The sequence below is a fragment of the Solanum verrucosum genome, unplaced genomic scaffold, assembly GCF_900185275.1.
Source record: "Solanum verrucosum unplaced genomic scaffold, falcon-dt-bn FXZP01000097.1, whole genome shotgun sequence".
Lineage (NCBI taxonomy): Eukaryota > Viridiplantae > Streptophyta > Magnoliopsida > Solanales > Solanaceae > Solanum > Solanum verrucosum.
Genome location: NW_026020256.1, coordinates 908,331 through 934,709, shown reverse-complemented (window position 1 = coordinate 934,709; position 26,379 = coordinate 908,331). Strand labels below are relative to the sequence as shown.

Genomic DNA, 26,379 nt, shown 5'->3' with positions numbered 1-26,379 from the left:
ATGATGAGTTTAAAGGGTTAAAATCACTTATATAGGTGTACTAGGCTTATAAAAAATGACCTCACTTTAATCTAACTCAAATCGGAAAGTCCCAAAATAACCCTTACTTAGTAGCCTACTTGCCAGCCTTCACGAGTGGCATCACGAGTCGTGGTCCTCACCACTGGCGGTGGTCCTTCTCATGGTCTTGGACCAGTAGCTAGGCCACCTTGTCTTGTCCCTTGGGAGTTGAAGTCATCACCACGACCTTCCCCGAGCCGTGGTCATTACCACTGGCCGTGAAGTGGCTCGTGAATGTGAGCCCAACTTGGGCAGCCCTTGAGGAGCTACTGCCTCACCACCACGGGTGGCACCACGAGCCGTGGTGGCCACTACGAGCCGCCTACGCCTCCATGGTGGAGGGCAATGCCTTGGCAAGCTTGGCAGCCTTGGCCCTTGCCCTTTTTCCTTGGCTCTTGCCCCTAGTTCTTGGCTTGTTGCTCTCACACTTAGCGCTAGTTAGCCTACTAGACTACGGGGTGTCACAATGTCCAAAGACAACCTCAAATTTCAAAACTATTTTCCAATAAACTTCAAAAACTCTTTTTTTTTCTTTTTCAAGTTTCAACTCTATAGAAAAACGCTACAAAAGTTTAAAAAAGAAAAATACTTTAAACTTGTAACTTAAAACATATGATACATATTTATGAGGCAATAAATTATCTCATAAACCGAACATAAAATGAAAATTTCGAAATTAAAATAGTTAATGCATATCAAAAGGTGAAATTATTCTTGAACAAAACGAGTATTTCTTGCCTTGGTATAAAAGTATTTTGATTTCATCATTCAAAATTTGTTCAATTAATCGTTGAGCTGTTTTTCTTCTTTATAATTTATTATAACATACATTTGTTAAAAAAAGAAACGTAGCAAAGTTTAACCTCTGAAGAGTAAAAAAGAAGAGCAATAAATATTATATTATAAAACAATATAAGCGATGAACAACCAGAAGAAAAAGAAAACATATATTTATATATTAGTTTTTAATGGTTCAAGATTTGGATATAAAGTAAAAACATTAAATCACATGACCTAAATTAAAAACGTAGAAAATTAATATCTGTACGGCAAATCTGGATTTGAAGACTTTGGGTGCACCAATATTACCTTAGCTGAAATATTAGCTCTAAGATAAACTTAAATAAAAACCATGAAATAAACACTCTAGCTGGATTTAAACCAGATTGCGGGTGGATCCTCTAGCTTGTACAACAACATAATGACACTCCTATGTTTTTCATGGGTGCACTGTTAATTATATCCTAATTTCTGTCAGTTTCTCAAGATAAATATACATGATTTTTTCCGAAGTTAACGGGTGCACGTGCACCCCACCTAGAGGGGTGGGTCCACCTCTGTTTGTAGATGTGAAGATGCTTTTAGTGGTCCTTTGTTGATTTAGGACAAAACGTGAGAAAATGGTCAAATGCCCCCTTAATTTATAGTCGAATTTTCAACTACACATTTATATTTCAAAGAGCTCTTATTACCCCTTGGACTATTTTAAAGTGGAATATATACAACCCTAAAACTAGACATCCTAATCCTTTCCATGTAGTGTGCACCACACGCCTGCCAATTGTCAAGTATCGTATATATCTAAATAGAAGAAAAAACATAATTGTTGTTCTTCATCATCTTCTCCACTCTTCACTTCTCCTAAGCTATGCTTTAATTTCTTTCATTGTAACACTCCAAAACATTTATCTCTCTCCACCCCATTCCTCTCTAGTCACCCCACCCCCACCTCCACCTTTCATAACCCACAAAATCAAATATCAATATTCATTAGCAGCAGCACCACAACTTTATTAGCTATTTAGACAACCCCTTTCACCTTTTCCACTCAAATTCCACAATTTCAACACCAATTCAAGTTTGAAGTTCTCGTTAATCTTCTTGGAATTGGGTATGAATCTGCCCTTTTGATTTCTTTTTTAAATAGTGGAGGATTTACACATTCAAGTATTACACTCGAAGAAATCACATTTTTTGGGGTTGAGTAGAATCAATTAAGGGTTGCTGCTCAAGTTCATTAAATCTTATTGTGTGTAGTTTAGACTTTAGATTCCTTTATCAGACGATAATAGAGACTAAAAATTAAGATTCGAAGGTTAATAAATTTTACTAGAGCAAGGAAATAATTAATGAATAATTAGTTTTTTGACTACATAAATAATAATTTTAATGATTATTTGGTAATTTTGATGGTGATTTGTAGTGTTAATGATTGCGAGTAATAGTGAGACAAATTATGAAAATGTATTAGAAGATAGGTGAGGAGATGTGGTTGCTATGGTGATGGTGGTGGAGGAAATGCACAGGTGGGGTGAGTGTTGACTGACGAGAGAGAGACAAAGAGAGAGAGAAAGAGAGAGCTGAGGGGGGGGGGGGGGGGGGGAGGATGAAGGGAAAAGAAAAAAAGTAAAGAAAATAAAATAAAAGGCAAAATTTGAAAAATTATATTTAACAAAAAGTTAAAATATTTTTAAAATATTTTTTATCAGTTCTTTGACTTTCACATGTCTTTAAGAGTGTGAGCAAACTCTCTGTGCCATGTCATCACTTAAGGGTATAATTATTTCTCTTTAAAATAGTTCAAGGGGTAATATGATTCCCGTAAAATATAAGTGTGTAGTCGAGAATCCGATTAGCGATTAGGAGGAAATTTGACCATTTTCTCACATAACTTTTTAAGTCTGAATTTCAAGAATACACTTGAACTTTGTGAAGGTTCAATTATCTCCTCTAAATAATTTTGAGTTGGTATTATTATATCAATTTTTGTCCATCGGGCATAAAGAGTAAATAGTGTATGCACTCTCTCAGATAGCGTGAACAACCTAAAATAATGAAAATAATTTTATTTTTATAATTATCTTGTTTTTGCTATTGTTATAAAAACTCTTAAGTCAACACCTTGGTCCTTAGCTGATTTGGCAAAACAGATAACACACAATTCTAACCACTATCAGAAACATAACTTTGACTCCCAATCTTCACCCAAACTTAACATTCACAATTCACATGATCCACAACATTACAATAAGCCATAATTTATTCAACACACCATTCAAATAACCCACACATCCAAAGATCCATAAAACATCACTACGATATATAATATGCACTCCTAGTCTATCCAAGGACCATCCCAACAATTTAAAATAACCAACCCAGCTCCTGAAGGACCAACATATGATAAATATGACATAATACCTAAATTTGGTCCTCTTATGGAACCAAACATGTAACCATCACGCCACGAAAAAGTAAATCCGATTCTCTCATGGAACCCACAAACAAACTATTAGTGTACTAGGCGTTGTACCCGTGCCAACCGTTACTATTTACCGACATAGTATCCAAGCCAATCATATATGAATATTCCCATACCAAGAATGATACTCATGCCAACCGTTAGTATATCATGCATGGTATCCGAGTCAATCGTGGGTATATCTTTGTCACGATCCAAAGTATACCTAGGTGTAACATGGTGTACAGAATCTCGAAAGGCTCTACAAAATCCACTTAACATACATTATACAAGATCATAAAATAAAGATTTCAAAAGTAACAATATCATATAAAGGAAAGAGTTCGATATAACAGAAGTCTAACATAGTATCAACAAGCCATCTATTACATCAAAAGAAAGCGGTTGAGAAATTACCCTTACACCACATACATATGAAAGAAAACTGAAATAAAGAAACCAATAAAGGTGTCCCAGTCCTTGGAACATGAGGACTCACTAATCTTAGAGCGCCAAGAGAAAGATCAACTAGCCACAAGTGTGTGGGGTAGGAGTGTCGGACCTTACATTAGTAAAACAATGTAGGCACAAGTATGCATTAGTACATGAAGTATACTAAGTATGAAAGAAATGCATAAAAGTTATGAAATCATGCTAAAAAGGGCTTTACATGATATGCAATGACGAAACTAAGGCATATGATAAGAGGTTATAAAATACAAGTCATAACCATGGTCAATGCAAGCGTAACATATATAAAATACTTTATGAGATACTTTGAAGGTAACCTTAGTTCATTATTGTTGAAAGTTTACCATTAACTGACATAGACCATGTGAGCTAAAACATGCGATGTGGTGTCCATCCCACACCGAAAAGAGATGGCATTACTTGGAAAGGCAACAACCTTAAACTTATAGCTTACATGGATCCACTAGCTAAGACAACCTACAGGGCATGTAGTTAGGCACAAGAAGATTGACTAGAGACTCGAGCTCTACTAATGGGAGAACCTCCATCTCAATATCCTCTAGGTACTAAGTAAAATCCCACGAAATAATCATTGGTCATAATCATTTCACCATTCATGGAAAGTGATCTAAAGCATATTTATATACCGAAATTGCCAATAATCACCCACATTAGGGTTAAATTTAAGAATAATCTTGAGACTATTGACATTGTTGTACCTAACTTGCTAAGATTGTGCACTAAGACATGTGATTATATGATGCAAGAACTTTCAAGGTGAATGGGGTCCATTTGAGCAAAAGAGGAGCGAGGAAGCATGAATATGGAATGAGGAGCAAACCCAAGTGGTGCACTGCCTGGCGCGAGGCGCCAAGGCAAAAACTACTGATGCAACCTTGAGGGGCACTTCCTTGCGTGAGGCGCCAAGGGCAGAACTACAGAGCACGCCTTGAGGCGCATTGTCTGGCGCAAGGCACCAAATTCTGAACTACTCAAGGCTGAAGCTGGTGCACTGTTTGGCATGGCACCCCAGCCTGTGCCCGACGTGCCCAACAAAAAATTATTTAACTAGGACTCCTCTTTAGATCAGAATTGGGAATACTTTTCCTAAACTCCATAAATAGGACCCTAAGGCTATTTTGTTAGGGTTCGACTTATTTTTGGTGTGCAAGAGCAAGGATTAATGTTTTGTAGTAGGTTTTGATTCTCTAACTCATCTTTATTTTGGAAATCGCAAGAACAATACTATTTTGCGGGTTTTTAATGTTATGAGTGGCTAAACATCCTTGTTCTCGGGCTAGAGTTATGGATGATTGTTGAGTATTAATGGTTTTGGATTAGTTTATGGTTATCACTTTAAGGTACTTCTATGTTCTTGTTTTAGTATTTCTTGACTGACCATCTTAGAAATAAATCTCTTGTCTACTCTTAAACTCGGGAGACACTAAGGTAGATTAGAAAGCTTGATCTTCCATTAAATTGAGTTGATTTCTGTTTAGGAGTGACACTCGGATGAACACCTAGCTTGGTTATAAAACATGATGAATATAAATGCTCGCCAATTAGGACTGCCTATCCCCGCTGAAAGATGTAGTTAGACAACTAATTGGAGTAAGCGATTAGAGGTCGGGAGACCATGACCATATAATTATGTTTTTAAATCAGTGACTTGATAACCTAAATTAGTTCATTACCTGAGATACAATACTTGAAATTCAATGCACGCTGCAACCATGGAATTGTCTTTTACTTGTTTAAAACATCGATTTGAAGTTGTTCACATTAGTTACTTTACTTATTGCAGTAGTCATAGTAAACAACATTCAATCTCTGTTATAGATTCTCTTGTCGAATTGTGGAATTATCTTAGCAAATATAAGTTGATCATAAGTCCATTGGGAACGAGAACTCGTTTCTAAAAAGAAATATACTACTTGTGCAACAACGTACATTTGCGTATGCATTTGGGTGGAATAAGTTTTTGGCGCCGCTACCGGGGCCTTAAGGAATTAATTTTATATTTACTTTTCTTAAGTCTACAATTAGATTGTTCAAGTGTTAATAGCTCGATCTTTAGATCTTTTGTATTGTAGACACTTGGTTCTTAAGTCTGGCTCGAAAAGGAGATCTTGTCGACCCAGATGACGAACCTGAAAGAGCCCTTCAACTACGCTGAAAACTGGTGAATCAAGGACATCAATAAGAATTGTGACTAGGTATCTCGAAAGATATTGATGGTGACCACATAATAAACATGAACAACGAAGGACAAGAGGTACCCCAGTTATACCGGCAAGACCAGTCTATGATGTGGCAGTCCCACTCACATCCAATGTGGCGTTAAGTATACGGAAACCACCGGCAGGTGGAAGATTTGAGCTAAAATAGAACATGGTGCAACTCATCCACGGAATGGGGCAATTCACCGGTCTCCCTCACGAGGATCCCCAAGTGCATATAAAGAATTTTCTGGAGATAAGCGATACATACATCCCAAATGGGGTTTCATCGAATTATGTGAGGTTGACTCTGAAATGACCCAAAAGGTTCTTAAAAATGTGCTTCGGAAGTTACCGGAAACTTGTTTAGCTATATCAAAAAAATCCGTTTCATTTTTCGAAAATCCGACTTCATATTCTTGTTTAGGGGGTCAAATTGAGTGGGAAATGGGTCTAACCCAAATTTTAGAGCAACCGTATCAAAATCCGAAATTTCCAAGTGAAGCCTTTTTCGAGGGTCTACTTTGGAGGGTCATATCTCCTAGCACACAAATAATTGGGTGGCCCATAACATATCCATGGAAATCCCTTGGAGTTATCTACCTAACGCACTTTGTTTCACCTCATTCGGAGTTCGGACGAAGAAGTTATGCCCATTTTTGTAAAATCTGTCCGGCAGGAAATGCAATTTCCAGTGAGCGTTTTTACTGTTCACCCGCCTCATTTTTTTTTCTAAGTGTTGGACCATTTTTTCCAAAGGGCATATGTTATTTCCTATATACCATTAGTTCAATTCCCATCTCTAAAACATTTCCCAAAACACCTCTCCCATACTTAGACACATTTTCTCTCAAGTTCTCTCAAGAACCCTAATCCAAAACCATCCTCAAAATTGAAGAGACTCTTGCTCCAAGTTCCAAGCTTCCATTGAAGACACTCTCAAGACCTTCATAAGAACTCAAGGTATGTGGTGTTGAACTCATGGGTCCTTCCACCCATAGTGCCTAGACTCTATTCTACTCACTAATTCATGGTTTAAGTTAAGATTTATAAATTAGTCTTGTTCTTTGTAATAATTTCCTGCACATTGAATTTTAAACATGAAAAGTGATTGTTTTGAGCATGTTGTGACTCTAGAACTTGAATCTAAATTTGGAATGGATGTGGAGATTTTCATGTGGTATTGTGGGTGTTAAAAGGTGTTGTTGTAGGTTGTTCACTGGTTTGGCTGCATAATTACTACCCTATTTTCCATGCTCTTTGATTCCATTACATGCCTTCAAGGTGTTTGACAAAATGTCCAACTATGGAGAATTGATGAATCGATGCTTTAAAGCTTGAGTTATGAGATGTATGGCAATCCAGAGATGTGTTGATGACAAACTAAGCTTGTGTATATGTTCATTCCATACGTGAGATTGCATTAGAGCCTAATGGGAATTTCCTATATAAAGTGTTGCATGACCATGCCCGGTCCGGGGGAAAAGAACCGGACAACCATGTGAGAGGTTTATATCTCACCACCTAGGATGCTTGGGGTGTGACCAACATCAACCATGTGAGAGGTTTATATCTCACCACCTAGGATGCTTGGGGTGTGACCAACATCAACCATGTGAGGGGTTTATACCTTGCCACCAGGGTGTCCGGGTGTGAACGGCATCCCCCATCCTAAGTTGGGGTTATAGATTGGTTGGATCATGCATACACATATGATATCTACTATTAGTATAGATTTACTTAAACATGTTTTGACTTCACTTTGATCATGCATCCTCATATTGTTATTTATAATGCCTATGAAACTATTTCTTGTATTTCGATTGTGTCCTTGTCTATTGTTGTGTTGCACCCCGCATACTTAGTACATTCCAAGTACTAACGCATATTTTGCCTACATGATGTCACCATGTAGGGACCGGAGCTACTCTTGATCCTTCTCTCCATTCACGTGGCTAGTACGGTGCTTATCCGAGTTTGTTGGTGAGTCCTCAATGATTCGAGGGCTATGTTATGTTTCCTACTCCTATGTTTTGAGACTTTAGCTTGCAATTGTATTTTGACTATGAGGGGAGCCGGTAGTATGTCATGCCCCCCGTCCTATCTATGTATGTAGAGGTGTGCGTTGGACAAGTATTTTGTAAATGAGCTTGACTCTTGTTCTATGATGTCATTTTGAAATGGTTTGCCCTTAGTCCCTATTTCCCGTTAATTAATGTTGATTGTACTTCCGCGACCGATGAAGTGTGATGACAAGTTTGAGAGGCTTGTTTGGGGTTCCTTCGGGTTCCTCATTCGCCATGTCACGTCTAGGCCCTAGGCTTGGGTCGTGACAGACTCCCACTCACAACCAATGTGGCATCAAGTATATGGAAACCACCGGCAGGTGGAAGATTTGAGCTAAAATAGAACATGGTGCAACTCATCCATGGAATGGGGCAATTAACCGGTCTCCCTCACGAGGATCCCCAAATGCATATAAGGAACTTTCTAGAGATAAGCGATACATACATCCCAAATGGGATTTCATCAAATTATGTGAGGTTGACTCCTTTTCCACACTCATTATTGGGAAAATCAAGGCAGTGGTTAGATACAGAGCCACCAAATTCCATCACAACAAGGGATTATTTGGCGAAAAAGTTCTTGAGTCGATTCTTTCCATCAGGCAAACCTGCAAGGTTGATGAGTGAAATATTGAGCTTTAAGCTGAAAAATGGGGAAGATATCTACCAAGCATGGGCTCGATTCAAACAATTGTTGAATGCTTGTCCACATCACTACCAAGCTAATGAGGTACTTGCTCACACTTTCTTTGAAGGTCTTGATTATAATGTACACATACTTCTTAATAGTGCAGTAGGTGGATAAGCTTTAGCAAAGACTTATGAGGAGCTATTTGACCTCCTAGATAGACTTTCAGAAGGGAACCCGTTTGGGATGGGAAAGTACCAAGCACCACGACATGAAGGGCTGCCGAAATTCTAGATGTGGATCAATCTACTGCGATAAACGCAAAACTAGATGCAATGAACCATAACATAACCATGCACTTCAAGCAAATTGCACTAAATCAAGCACCGATGAATGCTATACAACAAACAACAGTTTGGTGCGGAGCACATGAAACTTAATTTTGTGAAGCGAATTCGGACTCCAAGAACTATGTGGGCAATGCACAAAGAGGTAGAGGTTCGCAGGGTTTCAGCAATACTTATAACTCCACTTGGAGAAACCATCCTAACTTTTCATTGGGTGGAAATAAAAAAGAGAGCCAAAACCAAGTGCAAGGGTCTAATCAATATCGAGCACAAGGAAATGAACAACAATATCAAAATAATAGCCAAGGTGGAAACCAAAGTGCACAAAAATGGGGTATGACTAATGAAGAGTTGTTCTAAAAGTTGATGGTAGAAATCGGGAAGAACAATGTCGATAATGCAAAAATCAATGCAAGGGTGGATAGGCAGGATGAGACTTTGAGGAACATCCAAATGCCACAGTTAAATCTGGATAAACAAGTTGCAAAAGTAGCTAATTCGCTCAACTTGCACCCACAAGGAGGTTTACCGGGTAACACTGAGCCCGACCCTAAGCAATTGAATGTTGTGATTACCAGAAGTAGGCTACAACTAAAGGAACTAGCTCAAAAGGAAAGAGATATTGAGGTAGTGAGTAGTGAAAATAAGCAAGAAGAGGTGGTAGATAACTCCAATATTGAGAAGAGTGTTCCTCAAATGAAACCACCTCATCCATTTCCACAAAAGTTCAGAAAGCAGAATGAAGATGAATGCTTCAGTAAGTTTCTCTCTCTCCTTATACAGGTTCACATTAAAATTCCTTTGGTTGATATTTTGCAGGGAATTCGTAAGTATTCCAAGTATGTGAAAGAGGTAGTGGCTAACAAGAGGAGGCTCATAGAGTATGAAATGGTAACACTTACTGAGGAGTGCAGTTCTCGAATTTAGAATAGACTACGAAAGAAGTTGATGGATCCAGGTAACTTTACGGTGCAAATTACAATTGAATAAAGTGCCAATGCCCAGGGTTTATGTGATTTAGGTGAGAGCATTAATCTCATGCGACATCCTTATACAAGAAACTTGGGTTAGGGAGTCCAATACCAATCACTTTCATTCTCCAACTTGCAGATAGATCTATTGCAAGACCATAAAAGGTAGTTGAAGATGTGTTGGTGCAAGTGGGATCATTGATCTTTCTGGTGGACTTTGTAGTCTTAAACTTTGAGCTTGATCAAGAAGTTCCATTTATTTTGGGGCGTCCTTTCTTGGCCACGACGTGAGCATTGATTGATGTAGCAGCTGGGTAGTTGACTATGAGGACACAAGATAAGGTTGAAGTATTTGACGTCTATTGGGCCTTGAAATTGCCTTCCGTCTATGAAGAGTTGTCTGCCATTACTATTCTAGATCTAGCAGTAAAGTCACATTGCATTGTTTCCGAGGAACTCTTGGAAAGAGTTTTAGTGGACATGACATAGATAGGGATACTGAAGCTCAAGATATAATGGCTTGTCTTAATGTGGCAGTATTAGGAACATACAGAGGTAGGGTGGACTCATTTGATCGGTGAATTGGGACCTCCACCCAAACCCTCAATTAAAGAAGCACCTAAATTATTCCCAACCTGTGCCCAACGTGCCCAGCAAAAATTGATTTAATTAGGACTCCTCTTTAGATCGGAATTGGGAATACTTTTCCTAAACTCTATAAATAGGACCCTAGGGCTATTTTTTAGGGTTCAACTTCTTTTGGGTGTGCAAGAGCAAGAATTAAAGTTTTGTAATAGGTTTTGATTCTCTAACTCTTCTTTATTTTGAAAATCGCATGAACAATACTATTTTACGATTTTTAAATATTATGAGTGGCTGAACGTCCTTGTTTTAGGGCTGTAGCTACGGATGATTGTTGAATATTAATGGTTTTGGATTAATTCATGGTTATCACTTTAAGTTACTTGTATGTTCTTGTTTTAGTATTTCTTGACTATCCATCTTAAAAATAAATCTCTTGTCTACTCTTAAACTCGGGAGACACTAAGGTAGATAGACCAAAGAATATAAAAAGCTTGATATTCCATTAAATTGAGTTGATTTGTGTTTAGTAGTGACGCTCGGACGAACACCTAGCTTAGTCATAAAATAGGAAGAAATATAAATGCTCACCAATTAGGACTGCCTATCCCCGCTCGATGATGTAGTACAACGAATTATAGTAGGCGATTAGAGGTCCGGAGACCATGATCATATAATTAACCTTGTAAATTAGTGACTTGATAACCTAAATTAGTTCATTACCTGAGTTACGATACTTGAAATTCAATGCATCCTGCAACTTTGGAATTATCTTTTACTTGTACAAAACATCAATTTGAAGTCGTTCACATTAGTTACTTTACTTATTGCAGTAGTCGTAGTAGTAGTAAACAACATTCAATCTCTGTTAAAGTTACTCTGGTCGAATTGTGTAATTAGTAGCAAATATAAGTTGATCATAAGTCCATTGGAAACGATAACTCGTTTCTAAAAAGAACTATACTACTTGTGCAATCACGTACACTTGCGTGTGCATTTGGGCTCATTAGAAAGACACAATTAAGTTAACAATCCAAGCTAAAGTTATTTATGATAACTCCTTAAATCTTGATTCAATTAGGTGAGAAAACCTTTCAACCTTATGAATCCTTATGTGAGAAATGATTTCACCATATTCATTGATACTTTCATCTAAAGGCAGCCTCAAGTCATAAACATCAATCTCATAAAAACATGTATAACTTCATAAATTCATAGTTCATAAAATTTATCATGTGTTGATAGTCAAAAGTCATGGATCATGCATTGGTTCATATGAATTCAACTCAAAAACATGTAATTACTTCTATTCATGCATTTAAAAATAGAAACAACTAATGATTCATAATTGAAAAGAACCCATGATGATTGAATAAAATCCTAACTTTTAATTAAAAATTTAACTTGTAAAATTGGATAATTTTAGGAACTCTATGTAGGAAAGGACTCCATAGGTGAATAATAACATACCTCAGTGATCGAGGCCCAAACACTATGGTGAATTGGAGATGCTAAGTTGAAACCCTAAGTTATTCTTCCTTAGCTTGAGAGGGAAATTTGGGAGAGAAACTTGGAGGGAATTTGGATTTTAGGAGAATGATATTAGAATGGGTAGTTGTAGGACCTAAAATACTTTTATAGGGCTTAGATTTAGGACTAAAATGACTTAGTTTAGGCATTAAACACTTAGGCAAAATACTCAAAACCCCTTAAAATAACTATTAGACCCTTTTATAGTTTGGACTTAGAGTCCTCGTCAACAGTGAGAAATTTAAAAAGCCTTAAAATTGGACAAACTTTTGACGAGACCTATATAAGGCCCATAGAACTTTGTATGGTCTGTAGACCCCAACCGTAGAATTCAACTTTAACTTCAAAATTTCACTAAGTGTGAAATCTTCCTACGAAACCTACCTACAACCGCAGATCACTTGACGGACGTGTTGTTCTATCGTAGAAAAGTTCAAAAACTTGATTTCTCAAAATATATTTTCTCCCTTTCTACGAGACTTCTCTAAGACCTGTTGAAAGTTCTACGAACCGTAGAGTGGTCTCGTAGACCAGAACCAGTAGGCAAAATTAATGCAATCTTTTTCCTTTTAGTAATCCGAGGTGTAACAATATCTCCCCTTTGAGAACATTCATCTTCGAATGGAACTCAAGCTAGGATGCAATAGAAGGGGAAAGAGATCTACCAACCCAACACGAATGCAATCACATAAAGGCACATAACAAAGGAGGAAAATCAACTCCAAGCTAAAACATACTCAAAACATCATTTTCTAAAACATATGTTGATGAATATGGAAATATGAGAATGACTAAAACACATGAATCCGGAAGAATGAACCATGAGAAGCAAAATACCTCAAGCTAGAGTAGGATGGAAGGGAATGAGATGAGGATATCGGGACATCATATTGGCGTCGGCCTCCCAAGTAGCACCCTCAACCATTTGATTCCTCCGCAACACTTTTATGGATGCAACCTCTCTATTCCTCAACTCTCTAATTTGCCGGTCCAATATCTCAAATGGAACTTCTTCATAAGAAATCCTTACCCTTATACCAAGACGCTCTAATGGTACTATATATGTCGGATCACTGATACATTTCTTTAATAAAGATACATGGTATACCGAATGCACCGATGATAAATCAGAAGGCAAGTCTAATTCATAAGCAAAGTCAAATTCATAAGCCACCTTGCCTATATGCCTCAACACTTGATAAAGACCAATATAACGGGGACTAAGCTTTTCTTTCTTACCAAACCTCACGACACCCTTCATAGGTGAAATCTTCAAGTCAACCCAATCATAAACATCAAACTCATAATCCCTTCTTCTAACATCGGCACGGGAGTTTTGTCAACTTTGAGTTGTTTTCCACCTTTCTCTAATAAGCTGAACTTTCTCCATAGCCTCATGTACCAACACAGAACCTATCAAAGCAACATCACACTCTTCAAACCAACCCATGGGGGATCTACATCTCCAACCAAAAAGAGCTTCAAATGGAGCCATAACAATACTTGAATGACAACTATTATTGTACGCAAACTCTATCAAAGGCAAATGATCATCCCAATTACCCTTGAAGTCAATCACACAAGCTCTCAACATCATGTGCATCCGAACTATTAGCTTCACTAACGCATACTTGCAAGATGTTGTCCGGTGTTTGTTCACACCGTTCAATGCTTGTTCACACAGGCTTCCGCAATTGCTCAACTGTTGCTTGTTCTGAATGAAAGTGAATACAGATGCACCTTTCTTTAGTGCAGAGCCGAGTTCATGATAGCGGATTGCGCATACTAACTTCTATCTTTCAAAGTTTGGATGTTATGCTCTGCTTGCCCATCGGTTTGAGGATGAAAGGCCATAATAAGCTTAACACGGGTCCCAAGAACGTTTTTGAAAGACCTCCATAAATAAGAAGTAAATAGGGTACCACGATCGGAGATAATAGATAGGGGCACTCCATAAGACCTAACCATTTCCTTTAGATACAACTTAACATAATCTTCTGCCGAATAAGAAACCTTGATGGAAAAGAAATAAGCCGATTTCATCATATGATCCACAATAACCCAAATCGAGTCATGTTGCCGCCTGGTGCGGGGTAAACCAACAATAAAGTCCATATTCAAATCTTCCCACTTCCAAGTTGGAATACTAATATCTTGGGACAAACCTCTTGGCTTTTGATGCTCAACTTTCACTTGTAGACAATTAGGACACTTAAACACAAATTCCATAATATCCTTCATTATCCCATTCTACCAATAGACCACCTGAAAGTCATGGTACATCTTGGTGTCTCCCGGGTGAATGGAATATCGAGAACTATGGGCTTTCAAAAAAATTTGCTCCCTAAAATCATCAAAATTGGGAAAACACAAGCGACCTTGATATCGAAGCACACCATATCCCCACTTGGGAGAAAACATCAACAGACTTCTTAAGAACTGCTTCCTTTGACTCAACAAAAATCAAACCAGACTTTGCTTATCCTTTACATCCACTACAAAAGATGATTCCAAACTATTATGAACGAATACTCCTCCTTCATTAGATTAAATCAAGAGAACACCACATTGGGACAATATGTGAAAATCATCAACTAACTCTTTCTTATCATCCTTTACATGAGTAACACTACCCATTAACAACTAACTGAAGGCACCGACCACCACGTTGGCCTTGCCTGGGTGATAAAGGACACTCATGTCATAATCTTTCAAGAGTTGTAGCCATCAAGGTTGGCAAAGATTTAGATCCTTTTGCTTAAATACATATTGTAAACTTTTACGGTCATTAAATACCTCAACATGGACACCATAAAAGTAATGTCTCCAAATCTTAAAGGCATTACAACTGTCACTAATTCCAAATCATGGGTAGAATAGTTCTTTTCGTGAATCTTAAGTTGCCTTGATGCATAAGCATTAACTTTCTCAGTTTGCATAAGAATAAAACCTAATACAATCTTTGAATCATCACAATACAACTCAAACCTATTGGAACCTTCTGGTAAATTAAAAACTAGAGCGGAGATATGCCTATCTTTCAAATCTTGAAAACTCTTTTCACATGTTTCCGACCAAGAAGTTAACATTCTTTTGAGTAAACGAGGTCAATGGAAAGGCAATAGAAGAAAACCCTTCTAAAAACCTTCTCTAATATCAGGTCAAACCCAAGAAACTTCGTATATTTGAAGCAGACAAAGGTCTAGGACAACTCCTAACCACCTCGATTTTCTTAGGATAGACTTGAATACCTTAGCCGGAGATAACATGGCCAAGAAAAGCAACAGACCTCAACCAAAACTCACATTTGATAAAGTTAGCATACAATTCATAATCTTTGAGAATTCACAACACAATCTTAAAATGATCAACATGCTCAACCTCCCTCCACGAGTAAATAAATATATCATAAATAAACACAATCACAAACATATCAAGATATTGCTTGAATACCCTATTCATCAAATCCATAAATGTCGCCAGGTCATTAGTCAAACCAAAGGAAATTATCAAAAATTCATAATGACCATACCTAGTTCGAAAAGACGTCTTTGGAATGTATCTTACTTACACTCTCAATTGGTGATAACCTGACCGGATGTCAATCTTAGAGAAGTAAATTTCTCCTTGGAGTTGATGAAAGAAATCATCAATCCTTGGAAAAGGCTACTTATTCTTAATGGTAACCTTATTCAATTTCCGGTAATCAATACACATACAAAGTGAACCATCCTTCTTACGAACAAATAAAACTGGAGCACCCCATGGAGAGATACTCAGTCGAATGAATCCCTTATCAAACAAATCTTTCAATTGCTCTTTGAATTCCTCAAGTTCTACTAGAGCCATACAGTGAGGAATATAGATAGGTTGCGTAGTTGGAAGAAGGTCAATACTGAAGTCTATTTCCCTTTCGGGAGGAACATCAGGTAGATCATCTGGAAACACTTCTAGAAACTCATTTAGAACGGGGATCGACTCAAGAAAAGGGGTTTCAGAATCTGTATCCCTAACCTGAACAAGATGATATATGAAATCCTTAGAAATCATTTTCCTATACTTAAGAAAAGAAACAAACTGACCCTTAGGCATATAATTTTCCCCTTTCCACTCTAGGATGGGCTTATTAGGAAACTAAAACTTAACCAGTCAGTATCTATAATCAACAAAAGCATAACAAGAATGGAGTCAATCCAGACCATGAATAATATCAAAATCTAACATATATATGTGTATATATATGTGTGTGTGTGTATGTGTGTGTATATATGTGTGTGTGTGTGTATATATATATATCTTTTGATTCTTTCTATCAATACAAGCTTCAAACTATCAAAATACTATAAATATAAGTATGCTATATACATAGTTTCATGCACAATATCATATCAATGATCCTATCTTGATAGATCACTTAATTATTCCTATCAATACAAGCGCTTTAAAAATTTCATCTTGCCAAAAATTCCATTCCCAGTTATATTCCCCCGTCATATAATAGGTTGAGGACAACTGTTTTAGCTCAAGAAAAGACACACATTGATAGAAAGTTTCAACCAATTAAAGATACATGGAAAAATAAAGGATTGTCGATTTGTTCGATGGATGGTATGAAACGAAAAGATGACCTTTGATCAATATAATGGAATCATCTAGTGGAGGCCCAATATTTTTAAGTTCAATCAATTCTAGTGGAATCATAAAAGATGGAGAATATATTGCTAAGTTGTTTATTGAAGCAATAGAAAATGTAGGTTCAAACAATGTTGTTCAAGCTATTACGGATGATGCAAGTAATATAAAACTTGTCGGTATTATTGTGGAGCAAAAATTTCCTCATATATTTTGGACTCCTTGTGTTGTTCATTGTTTGAATCTAGCTTTGAAAAGTATGTGCCAACCTTCGGAAAAATCACCTCACTTTACTAATTGCAAATGGATTTTAGAGTTACTTAGTGAAGTGAGTAATTTGAAGAACTTTGTTGTGAGCCATTACTTGGCACATGCACTTATTCAAAAACTTTGGGATTTGTGTTAGTTTAAGGTTGGTGAAACAAGATTTTCCTCACACATCATTATAACCACCCGAATTCACAAAGTGAAATCTTCTTTGGAGAAAATGGTCATGGATGATGAATGGAAGAATTATAACGGGGATAAGAGAATTAAAGCCAAAAATCATGAAATAAAATCTCTTATAATGAATGATGAGAAATGGAATAATACTGACTACTTCTTGAAATTTTTGAAACCAATTGTTGATATGCTAAGAAGTGCGGATATTGATGGTACAAAATTACATCTCATCTATGATATGTGGGACTGAATGATTGAGAAGGTCAAGAAAGCAATCTTTGAGCATGAGGGAAAATATCTCATTTCTGATCAATCAAATGTTTTTGATACTATTCATGATATTCTTGTGGTTAGATGGAACAAAATTAACACACCTCTACATTGTATGACACATTCTTTGGTTCCCAAATGTTATCATGAATCATGGCTTCAAGGAGAGAATGGAATTCGAAAGCTAGCTCTGAATGAAGATAGTGAAATTTCATTGAATATAGTCAAGTACTTTCAAAGGTACTTTAAAGATTCTAATGAAATGAAATAAGTCTCATTGGAGTATCGATCCTTTTGTAGCGGAAATGACTATTTCAGTGAGCCTTATGTGATTGAGGCTATGATGTATGAAGATTCTCTTTTTTGGTGGGCAAATCATGAGGTCTCGGCTCCACTTTTGCAACAATTAGCTTACAAGTTGCTTTATCAACCGACTTCTTCCTCTTGTTGTGAAAGAAATTGGAGTACATATTCTTTGATTCACAATATCAAGAGAAATAAGTTAGCAACTTCAAGAGCCGAATATTTAGGGTTTGTACATTATAATCTTTGGTTGTTGTCTCACAAGAAAAAAATAATAAATGGGCCAAGAAAATATTGGGATGTGTAATCATTTAAAATTTATTAATTATAAATTTATAAAATGATTCAGATTCTATTAGTCTAAATAAATATTATGGATTGATATAATTGAAACAATTATTTAAATTCCAATAAAAATGGATTTAAATAAAAGCCCGCTCCATAAAGCCCATATGACATGTCACTTAAATATGATTGGCCGAAGGGAATCCTATTCCAATCACAACTCTTCTATTTTAAAACTATAAATAGGGCTCTTGATAATTCAAATGAGAGGACCAAGAATTTGAACAAGAAGCTAGAGAAAGCTCATGGATCAAAAGCCGCAATTTTTCTACAAGTTCAAGAATTCGAGAATTGAAGAATTGAAGAATTCAAGCGTTGGAAGTTCAAGATTTAAAGAAGTCAAGATCAAGTTCAAGAACGAACAAGATCAAGACCATCAAATTCAAGATCAAGCTCGAAGCCCTTGAATTCAACTAGAAAGTCAAGATCAGGATAAAGTTAAAGATCAAGTTCAAGAACGATCAAGATCAAGACCACCAGATTAAAGAACAACCTCAAGAGCCCTTGGATTTATATTTGAAAAGGCGAATTCAGAGAAATCATAGAAATATAACACTTGCACTTTGAAATACTAAAATGATTGTTGCATAAATTCCCGTTCTTGATTATTATTTTCTCGACGCGAATTTTATTGTCTACAAATTTTGGCATGCCCGGTCGGACTATCTCTACCTCTCATATCAACTTTTCAAGAATTAAAGAATATCGAGATGACTTCCATGAAGATCAACTCTCAATGAACTGCCTCTAAGGCTAATAGCTCCAAGTTCTCTACTGAAGTTGAAGGCATTATTGGTGTTACCTTTGGATGTTTCAGAGCTGTTACGAGGAGCATGTAACGATCCGAGAGCACCCCCTAGTCGTTACCAGCGTATTCGACCTCTCGGAGGTCTTATACAAGCCCTTAGCATTCGTCATAACATTTATCATAGAAAAATAGTAGAAAATTTAAAACTTTTTCATAATATAATACAATACTTAAATGTCACCTCATTTAAACCTTTAATACAAAATCGGAGTACTACGTCTCAACGTAGCCATCTTAAAACATGACTACAACACAAGAGGGACACAACCCTTACTGTAACTCCCCGTACGAAACTAGTAAGACCTAGCTAAGGCTTGACTGAATCTATTAGGTTGACCTAGAGCATATGTTAGTTTATGGTTGGAAACATGTTTAAATGATGAAAAATGGCTATTGAAGTTAGTTTGGTGACTTTAGAGGTCAAACGTCAAGAAACGACCATGACGTCCGGAAACTAGTCTTTGGTGCTAGTGTCTTGTCGTGGTGTTTGGTGTGTTGTTTGAGGTCTAAAACCCATAGAAGTGACTCTTATTCATAGATGGACATGTTTAGGATCCAAACGACTAGGTGCGACCCCCCAAGGACCACCCAAGGGGTCCTTGAGGTGGACCCAACCTTTGGCCAAAAGCTGTCAAAAAATAGCTTGACCTACAAAGGGCAGTGACGGGCCGTCACTTGACCTATGCCCCGTAGGTAGGTCTCGTGGGTTGAGACTTAGTCTCCCCACCAAGAACTCCCCAATCCCCCTCTCTGAACCAAATGACGAGAGACAGCACGGTCCATAACTCCACTTACGGTCTGTAGGTGGGTGGCCGTAGGTGCTGCCAATTTCCAGCCCTCTAGTCTTAAGTTGGTGATTAGGGATTAAGTTAGTTAATTGACTAAGGTCTTAAGGGGTTGTTTAGCTAGTTTACTCACCTTTATAAGCTAGCAAGACCTTAAGCTAAGTCATGAAATCATTTAGAACCAAGACCCTCAAAACAGTCCCTAAAAAGAGTTTTTAGTTTTAAGTTAGGAGTGAGGGTCAACTTTAGATGGTCATATCTCATAGCTCAAAACGAATTAGGTGGGCCATTACCAATCCAATGAAATTTCTATGTTCCGATGTTGGAGTAAAAATATATTCCCGAAATAGTGAAGCATTGTCAGAACTACGAAGGCCAAACGACGGTCCGTGACTCCACCTATGGTCCGTAGGTGGAGGGCGTAGATGCTGCCAGTTTTATGAAGTTTTTAGTTAAGAAGGGGGTTAATGTTTTAATTAGTTATTAACTAGGGGTTAAGGGAGGTCGGTTAGGTGGTTAGTTAATGGACTATATAAGCTTATAGGACCCTAAACTAATCCATTAATTCACCACAAGTCAAGCCCCCAAAACATAACCCAATTCTTTTCCCTCCCAAAATTCTCTCAACTCAAGACTCCATTGAAGAACTTGGAAGGAGCTTAGCAAGGGCTTGTAGATGGGAGGTTTCACACGAAATTCATAGGGTTTAACTAAGGTATGGTTGCTCTTCACTCTTGGGATCCCTTTCCCCAAGAGGTCCTTCCAAAGATGGTTTTCAAAATCCCCCAAATTGTAGATTTCAATCCAAAAACGTGGGTCTTCTTTATAAATGTTGAATTGTTGTTATAAAATGATTTTGATTGATGATATATGAACAATTATGGATGCATTCATGTAGTGTTGGTGATTTTTGAAGAATCCCCCCATGAGACCCATGTTTCCCCTTCTTCCTCCAATTCTAACCCTAGTTTGTGTTAGATATTAATTGAAGGCTATGAATTGAGTGTAATGTTATGTAATTCATGTTTGTATTATGATATTACCCTAAATTATGTATGATTACTATGGAATTAGGGTTAAGTCTTGAATGGGGCCTTCAAGGCTATGAGGAGATGATATGAATGTGATTCTTTATGTATTGTTGAATGTACTTGCTTAATTCATGTATGATGAAGTTGGATGATGGTTCCCTCTTCCCTCTAACCCTAGTTGGTAATTGAGAATGTTATGATAAGATGCAATGCAAGTATGAATATTGTGAGATGTTGGTATTATTGTTGTTATGTTGAATTGAAGGTAATTCTTGTTAACACAATATGAACATGCTATGAGTAAAGGTGTTTTATGTGAAAGGATTTCTCACACATGTACACACACACATGAATGAATGAAGCAATTGACTAATGTAATGAATGTGAGACTCTTGTAAGGTTTCCTCAATTGTACTCTAAACTAGTCTATGTTATGCATGGTATGATAACATGAAAGGTCATTCTCACATGATGAAGGTTCTTGATGAAAGGTGAATTACTTAGATTGTAATAATGCTATACCTAATGTGTTGTTGTGGTGTTGATGACCTAGTTTCCTCATCCTTAACCCTCTACACTTGAATTAGCTATGAAGTATGTATGTATGTTATGGTATGATTGTTATATGATTGAAAGGTAGTTCTCATGATTATAATGTAATGTAAAGTGAAAGGTTACTCACTTGCTATGTGTTTCTAAGGTGAAAGGATTGTTACTCACTTATGAACACATATGAGCTATTATGGTAAGATGTCTACATAAGAGTCTAATAAAGGCTAATGTGAACTTATGTGATGACTAAAGATGATTACAAAAGGGAATTAGATGCTTAGCACCGAAAGGGCATGTAAATGAGATAGGGGTCCCACGTTTAGTAAGTCCGGCTCCCCACATGGGTTTCCTCACGTTTAGAAAGTCCGGATTACCCACAGTATGTGTTGTCTCATGAGATGGAAACCCCCACGTTTAGTAAGTTAGGGTTTCTAGAAGCAATCTCCTTGACCCTTAACTATGTGCCCACATAGGACTCTAGCTTAGTGGATCCACCTAGATAGCTATGTATGAATGGTTACACCTTAGGCAAGTGTTAACCCTCTCTTTTCGGTGTGGGAGTAGAACACCGGATTCCATGTAGCTCTCATGGTCTATGTCAGTTATTGCAATATTTACCTAATGTAAAAGTAAATGAAGGTACGAAAGGTGTGAACTCTTACTAGGGCTTTCTTAAGGGTTTCTACATAGTGTAAGAGAGGGTATGGGACTTCTCTTGCACATTGCACTTGTGGGATCCTAAGGGATGGTTATAGTAGTGTTCTCTTATGATTATGATGATTATGACTTATGTATATTAAAGCTATGTTATGTATGATCATTATGATGATGGTTTACCTATGATAAGGACTGTTTGAATTATGACTAAGATGTATGACATGAACATGTTGTATGAACTATGACTTAATGGTGTTGTTCTATCTTATTATGAAGATTATGAATAATGCATGCTTTAATTGTATTATGTTAATGATTGACTTTTCTTGATATGAACTAATGTTTGTGAATGTCACCTTACTATGTATATGACCTATGGATAAGACTAATGTATGATAAGTATAGCATGGTGATCCAAAGGTAATACTTAATGTAAGTAGGACTATGGACCCTACCTATGCATTGCACAAGTAGAACCTAGGGTTACTTATGTGATTACTCTATTATGATGCAATGACCTTGATGTTGACTATGCATGAGTATTATGTCTTGTAATGAGCGATATGTGCACTATGACTATGATTAGAAACTATGCCTATGGTGATGTTTATTACCCTTGTGCTTTGATGAACTATATGTGAGTTGTTTATGACTTATGATTCTTCAACTCTTTCAAGAAGATGTTCAAAAGTGCATAAAGCATGGTTTCAACTAAATGTCCCTTTTATGCATGTTTTAATGGTTTTACTTGCATGGCTTCCATACTTAGTACGTGTGTTGTACTAACCCATATTTCTTCTACATTTTTACAAAGTGTAGGGTTTGGTGATGTGATGTCTTATGCTTGGAAGTTAGGTTTCTAAGGAGCTTGGGAATGAAGACTTGGGGAGTCCTCATAGTTTCGAGGATGAACCTACCTCGTACTCGTATGTCATTATGTCTTTATGTTTTATGTCTTTAGACTTGTATAAGGGCCGTGTCCCTAGTAATTATTATGTAAGGGCCGTGTCCCTAAGTTGTTATGAAAGAATTGTTATTCTAAATGTTATAGATGATTTGAGACATAGTGTCATAGACTCTCTCTTATTTTATGAAGACTTCGATTGTAAAGAAAAGTTTTAAATTTTCCACTATTTTCATATGCTTTAATGTTCATGATATGCTAAGGGCTTGTATAAGACCTCTGAGAGGTCGAGTACGCCGTGTTTCGACTAGGGGGTGCTCTCGGGTCATTACACTTACAATACAAAAGAAACTTCTATCTAGTACATAGAACTTAAGGAAACTCTTTAAAATAAAGGTCCTTGAATCATTAAGGACACACACCCGAACTTGGGAATAGTAAGCCAAGCTCATCACTTCTAGGAAAGACCCTTTAGTCACCATCACCTACACTTGGTGTAAAAAGATAAAGAAGAATGGTGTTAGTACAAGAATGCACTAAGTATGATAACCATGAAAAACATGCTTTTAAAAGGACATTTAGTACAATAGGAACAATATAAACCACATACATCATCATACACATGGAAACCATTCATAATAGCACATAGAACCACTTATAACCTTTTAGGCACATTCAATGCATCATAATACATTTTTTCTAAAGGAATTAATCTGATAATTTCTTTTATGTTTTCTAGTATATATTCTATGTATTGTATGTCGTGGGTTTGTTGGAATGCTTCTATATTTTCTTTTATTAAATTTCTTAATAAAGTAATATTTATTATAGTTTGTTGCCAATATTCTAAATATTCTTGATTTATCATTAATCGGAATATTGGATTTCTAAATCACTTAAGTTAAATTTTAACATTTCAATTTCTACTCTATCTATCTCAAATTCATACCATATCTGGTTCATTAATTCTTCTTCTTCTTCTTCAAATATTTTATTCCATATTATCTTTCTTAGATCAATAATTTTTATATCTTTAAGTATATACAGGATTAATGTTTTATATGCTAGTATCATTTCGTCATGTAAATAAGACATAATAATTTCAAAATATAATTCCCTTATACCATAGTCTTGACGAATATTATTCATATTATATTACTATAAACTAGATTATTTTCAACATGTTTTCCTGTCACTGTTAACATCGTACTTTCAAAAGTATTCTCTTTCCTAACAGCGCCTCAACTATGTTTACTCCCCTCACGGCTTCTCATGCCTATGGTTTCAACTTTAGGATGGCATAGTCTGGAAGGTTTCCCTTTTTTCCTCATGTTAACAAACTAGAAAACATCTGACAATAATTCTAGTATATAATAACTAATATAAATCTATTCTATCATTACTATGATATTCAGGAATTAATAGATTTAGTTATGCATAATCATAAATGTATATACCTGTGTAGTATCTGCACTGTTTTGATCCATAGTTTAACTGAAACTAAGATTTTTATTTGAGAGAATATTTTTTTACAAAAGGGCTGTGCTTTCCGTGTAGAAAGTCTTGCCTATTTATGCCATAATGGCTATCTATTTATACAAAAATAAGTAACCTTACTATAGTTACTTTTCTATACTATGATTACTTTACATCTAACTATAGTAACTTTACATCTTTAATACTATTCATTCTTTTGTACATATTACTACTAATCTAACACGTTGCTATACTACTTTATCTAAAGTTCCACTAACTTATAGTAATGTACACACGTTACATATTTATTCCTACTAACTTTTCTTTCCACTAGCTTTTCCTATTAGGACAAACAACTTTTCCTCCTTTGCTGATTTCTATCCTTTCTTTAGCTTTTTCTTTATCTTGTCGGCTTTTGTTGTTCCTACTCCAGCTGTACGTCTGGGATTACATTATCTTCTCCTTGGCATTTAGAACATTGATGATTCGGATATTTGTGTCCGATAGTTTTACAATATCTTGTCATTATTTCCGATGAGATAAAGTTCTTTCTTATAGCTCTTGTAGTTGGCTGTTGCTCAGGTTTTAGTAGACTTAGTGCCCATTGCCTGAGTTCTTCCATATCTGCTGCTCTAATTTCTCGACAATTTGAATATATCATTGTTTGCTCTCTTGAATAATAACTCCATTTTGAATTTTCGTTTAAATAATTAGATGTTAACTCATTTAAGATAGTAGCTATTCCAATAATTCGTTTTCCTGCATAGAATGCTGGTATCTCCACTTTTTGTATTTCGTCTTGTTCTTCTATCTTTTCTGGTATGATCATTTCTCTAGTTAATCCAATTTTTATAACTTGTATAATTGGCTTAATTTCATCATAAAGTATCTCAGCTGGTGCTGAATAGAATCTTACATAGAAAAGGATTCCCTTAGTTATTCTTTTGTAGTGCATGAATTCTTTGTGTAGCTCCGGTATCGTAGCTATTTCATCTCCTGTCTGGGTATATACTGTGTTCAATAATCCATAGTTATAGCAAGTTGCCACTAGATTTGCATTTGTCTTAGGTAAAACAATTAGTTTATTGTATCCTTGTAGAGTTTGGGTAATATAATCTTCGTGTGGATTTTGGGTAGTTTTAGATCTGGGATTTTTGTTCAAAAAGGTTTGTATTTTGTGGATGTTTTCTATATAGGCTCTGGTTATATGATTATAGATTTTCTTGTCCTGTCCTAAGCTATCTTTGTAGGTATTTACTTGTGGTGGTACAAATAAGGGGTTTTGATTTCTGGATACAAATGGTTTCTCAAATATCTTGTTCATATTTGTATTAACATATCTTTTTTCTTCTTTTGTAGATGATGTGCTACCTGTAGCTGCATGTAACAAATTGTTAGTTTGGGTTTTTCGGTGTTTCCCATCGTCACCTTCTAGCTCTGGAGTTTTTAAGTCTTCCGATCGACTTAGCTCCGCATGTTTACCGTCATGCTGCTGACTTTTCATTTTTTGTATCTCTTTGTCCAGGCCATCTACTTTGGTACAAAGTAATGTCATGGCATTGAATATTTTTTCAAGAGTATTTTCTTGGTCTAGATCCGTCTGTGTAGCTTTGTCTTGAAATGTAATCTGCAATAACATTTTTGTTAGTACTTATTATTTCTATTGTAAATGTAAAATTTTGTATATTTAACACTAGTCTCCGTATTTCTTTTGTTGTTACTGAATCTTGTATCTTCCTTGTGATCCACCATTTTACCTGCGTATTATCTGCTCTTACAATAAACTTATTATATACTATATATGGTTCAAAAGCTAATAAGCATTTATATAGTGCATATAATTCTTTTCTATTTATTTTCCATTTTATTTCGGGATTTGTAAATGTCCCTGAGTAATATCTACAATGATGTTCTATTTTTTCTTTATCGTATTTATATTTTAGTACTCCTCCATAACTTATTTCGCTTGCATCTGATTCTACTATGTATATAATTTTTTTATTTTCATCTGGAAAATATAATTTAGGTAACTTCTTACATAATGATTTTATTTTTTG

The 26,379-nt window shown here is 36.2% G+C and overlaps 2 protein-coding genes and 1 non-coding gene across 3 annotated transcripts; 1 reads left to right on the top strand and 2 right to left on the bottom strand.

Annotated features, from left to right (window-relative positions):
* Positions 1-8,670: 8,670 nt before the first annotated feature.
* LOC125833280 (small nucleolar RNA R71) lies at positions 8,671-8,777 on the bottom strand. The gene has a single exon (XR_007443299.1). It is a non-coding gene; the product is annotated as a small nucleolar RNA R71 (small nucleolar RNA).
* A 621-nt stretch (positions 8,778-9,398) lies between these two features.
* LOC125833274 (uncharacterized) lies at positions 9,399-9,959 on the top strand. The gene has a single exon (XM_049512423.1). It carries the CDS (start codon positions 9,399-9,401, stop codon positions 9,957-9,959), a length of 561 nt encoding a protein of 186 aa, XP_049368380.1.
* Positions 9,960-24,746: 14,787 nt separating this feature from the next.
* Positions 24,747-25,961, bottom strand: LOC125833265 (uncharacterized). The gene has a single exon (XM_049512417.1). The coding sequence runs from the start codon at positions 25,959-25,961 to the stop codon at positions 24,747-24,749; it is 1,215 nt and encodes a 404-aa protein (XP_049368374.1).
* Between the last annotated feature and the right edge of the window lie 418 nt (positions 25,962-26,379).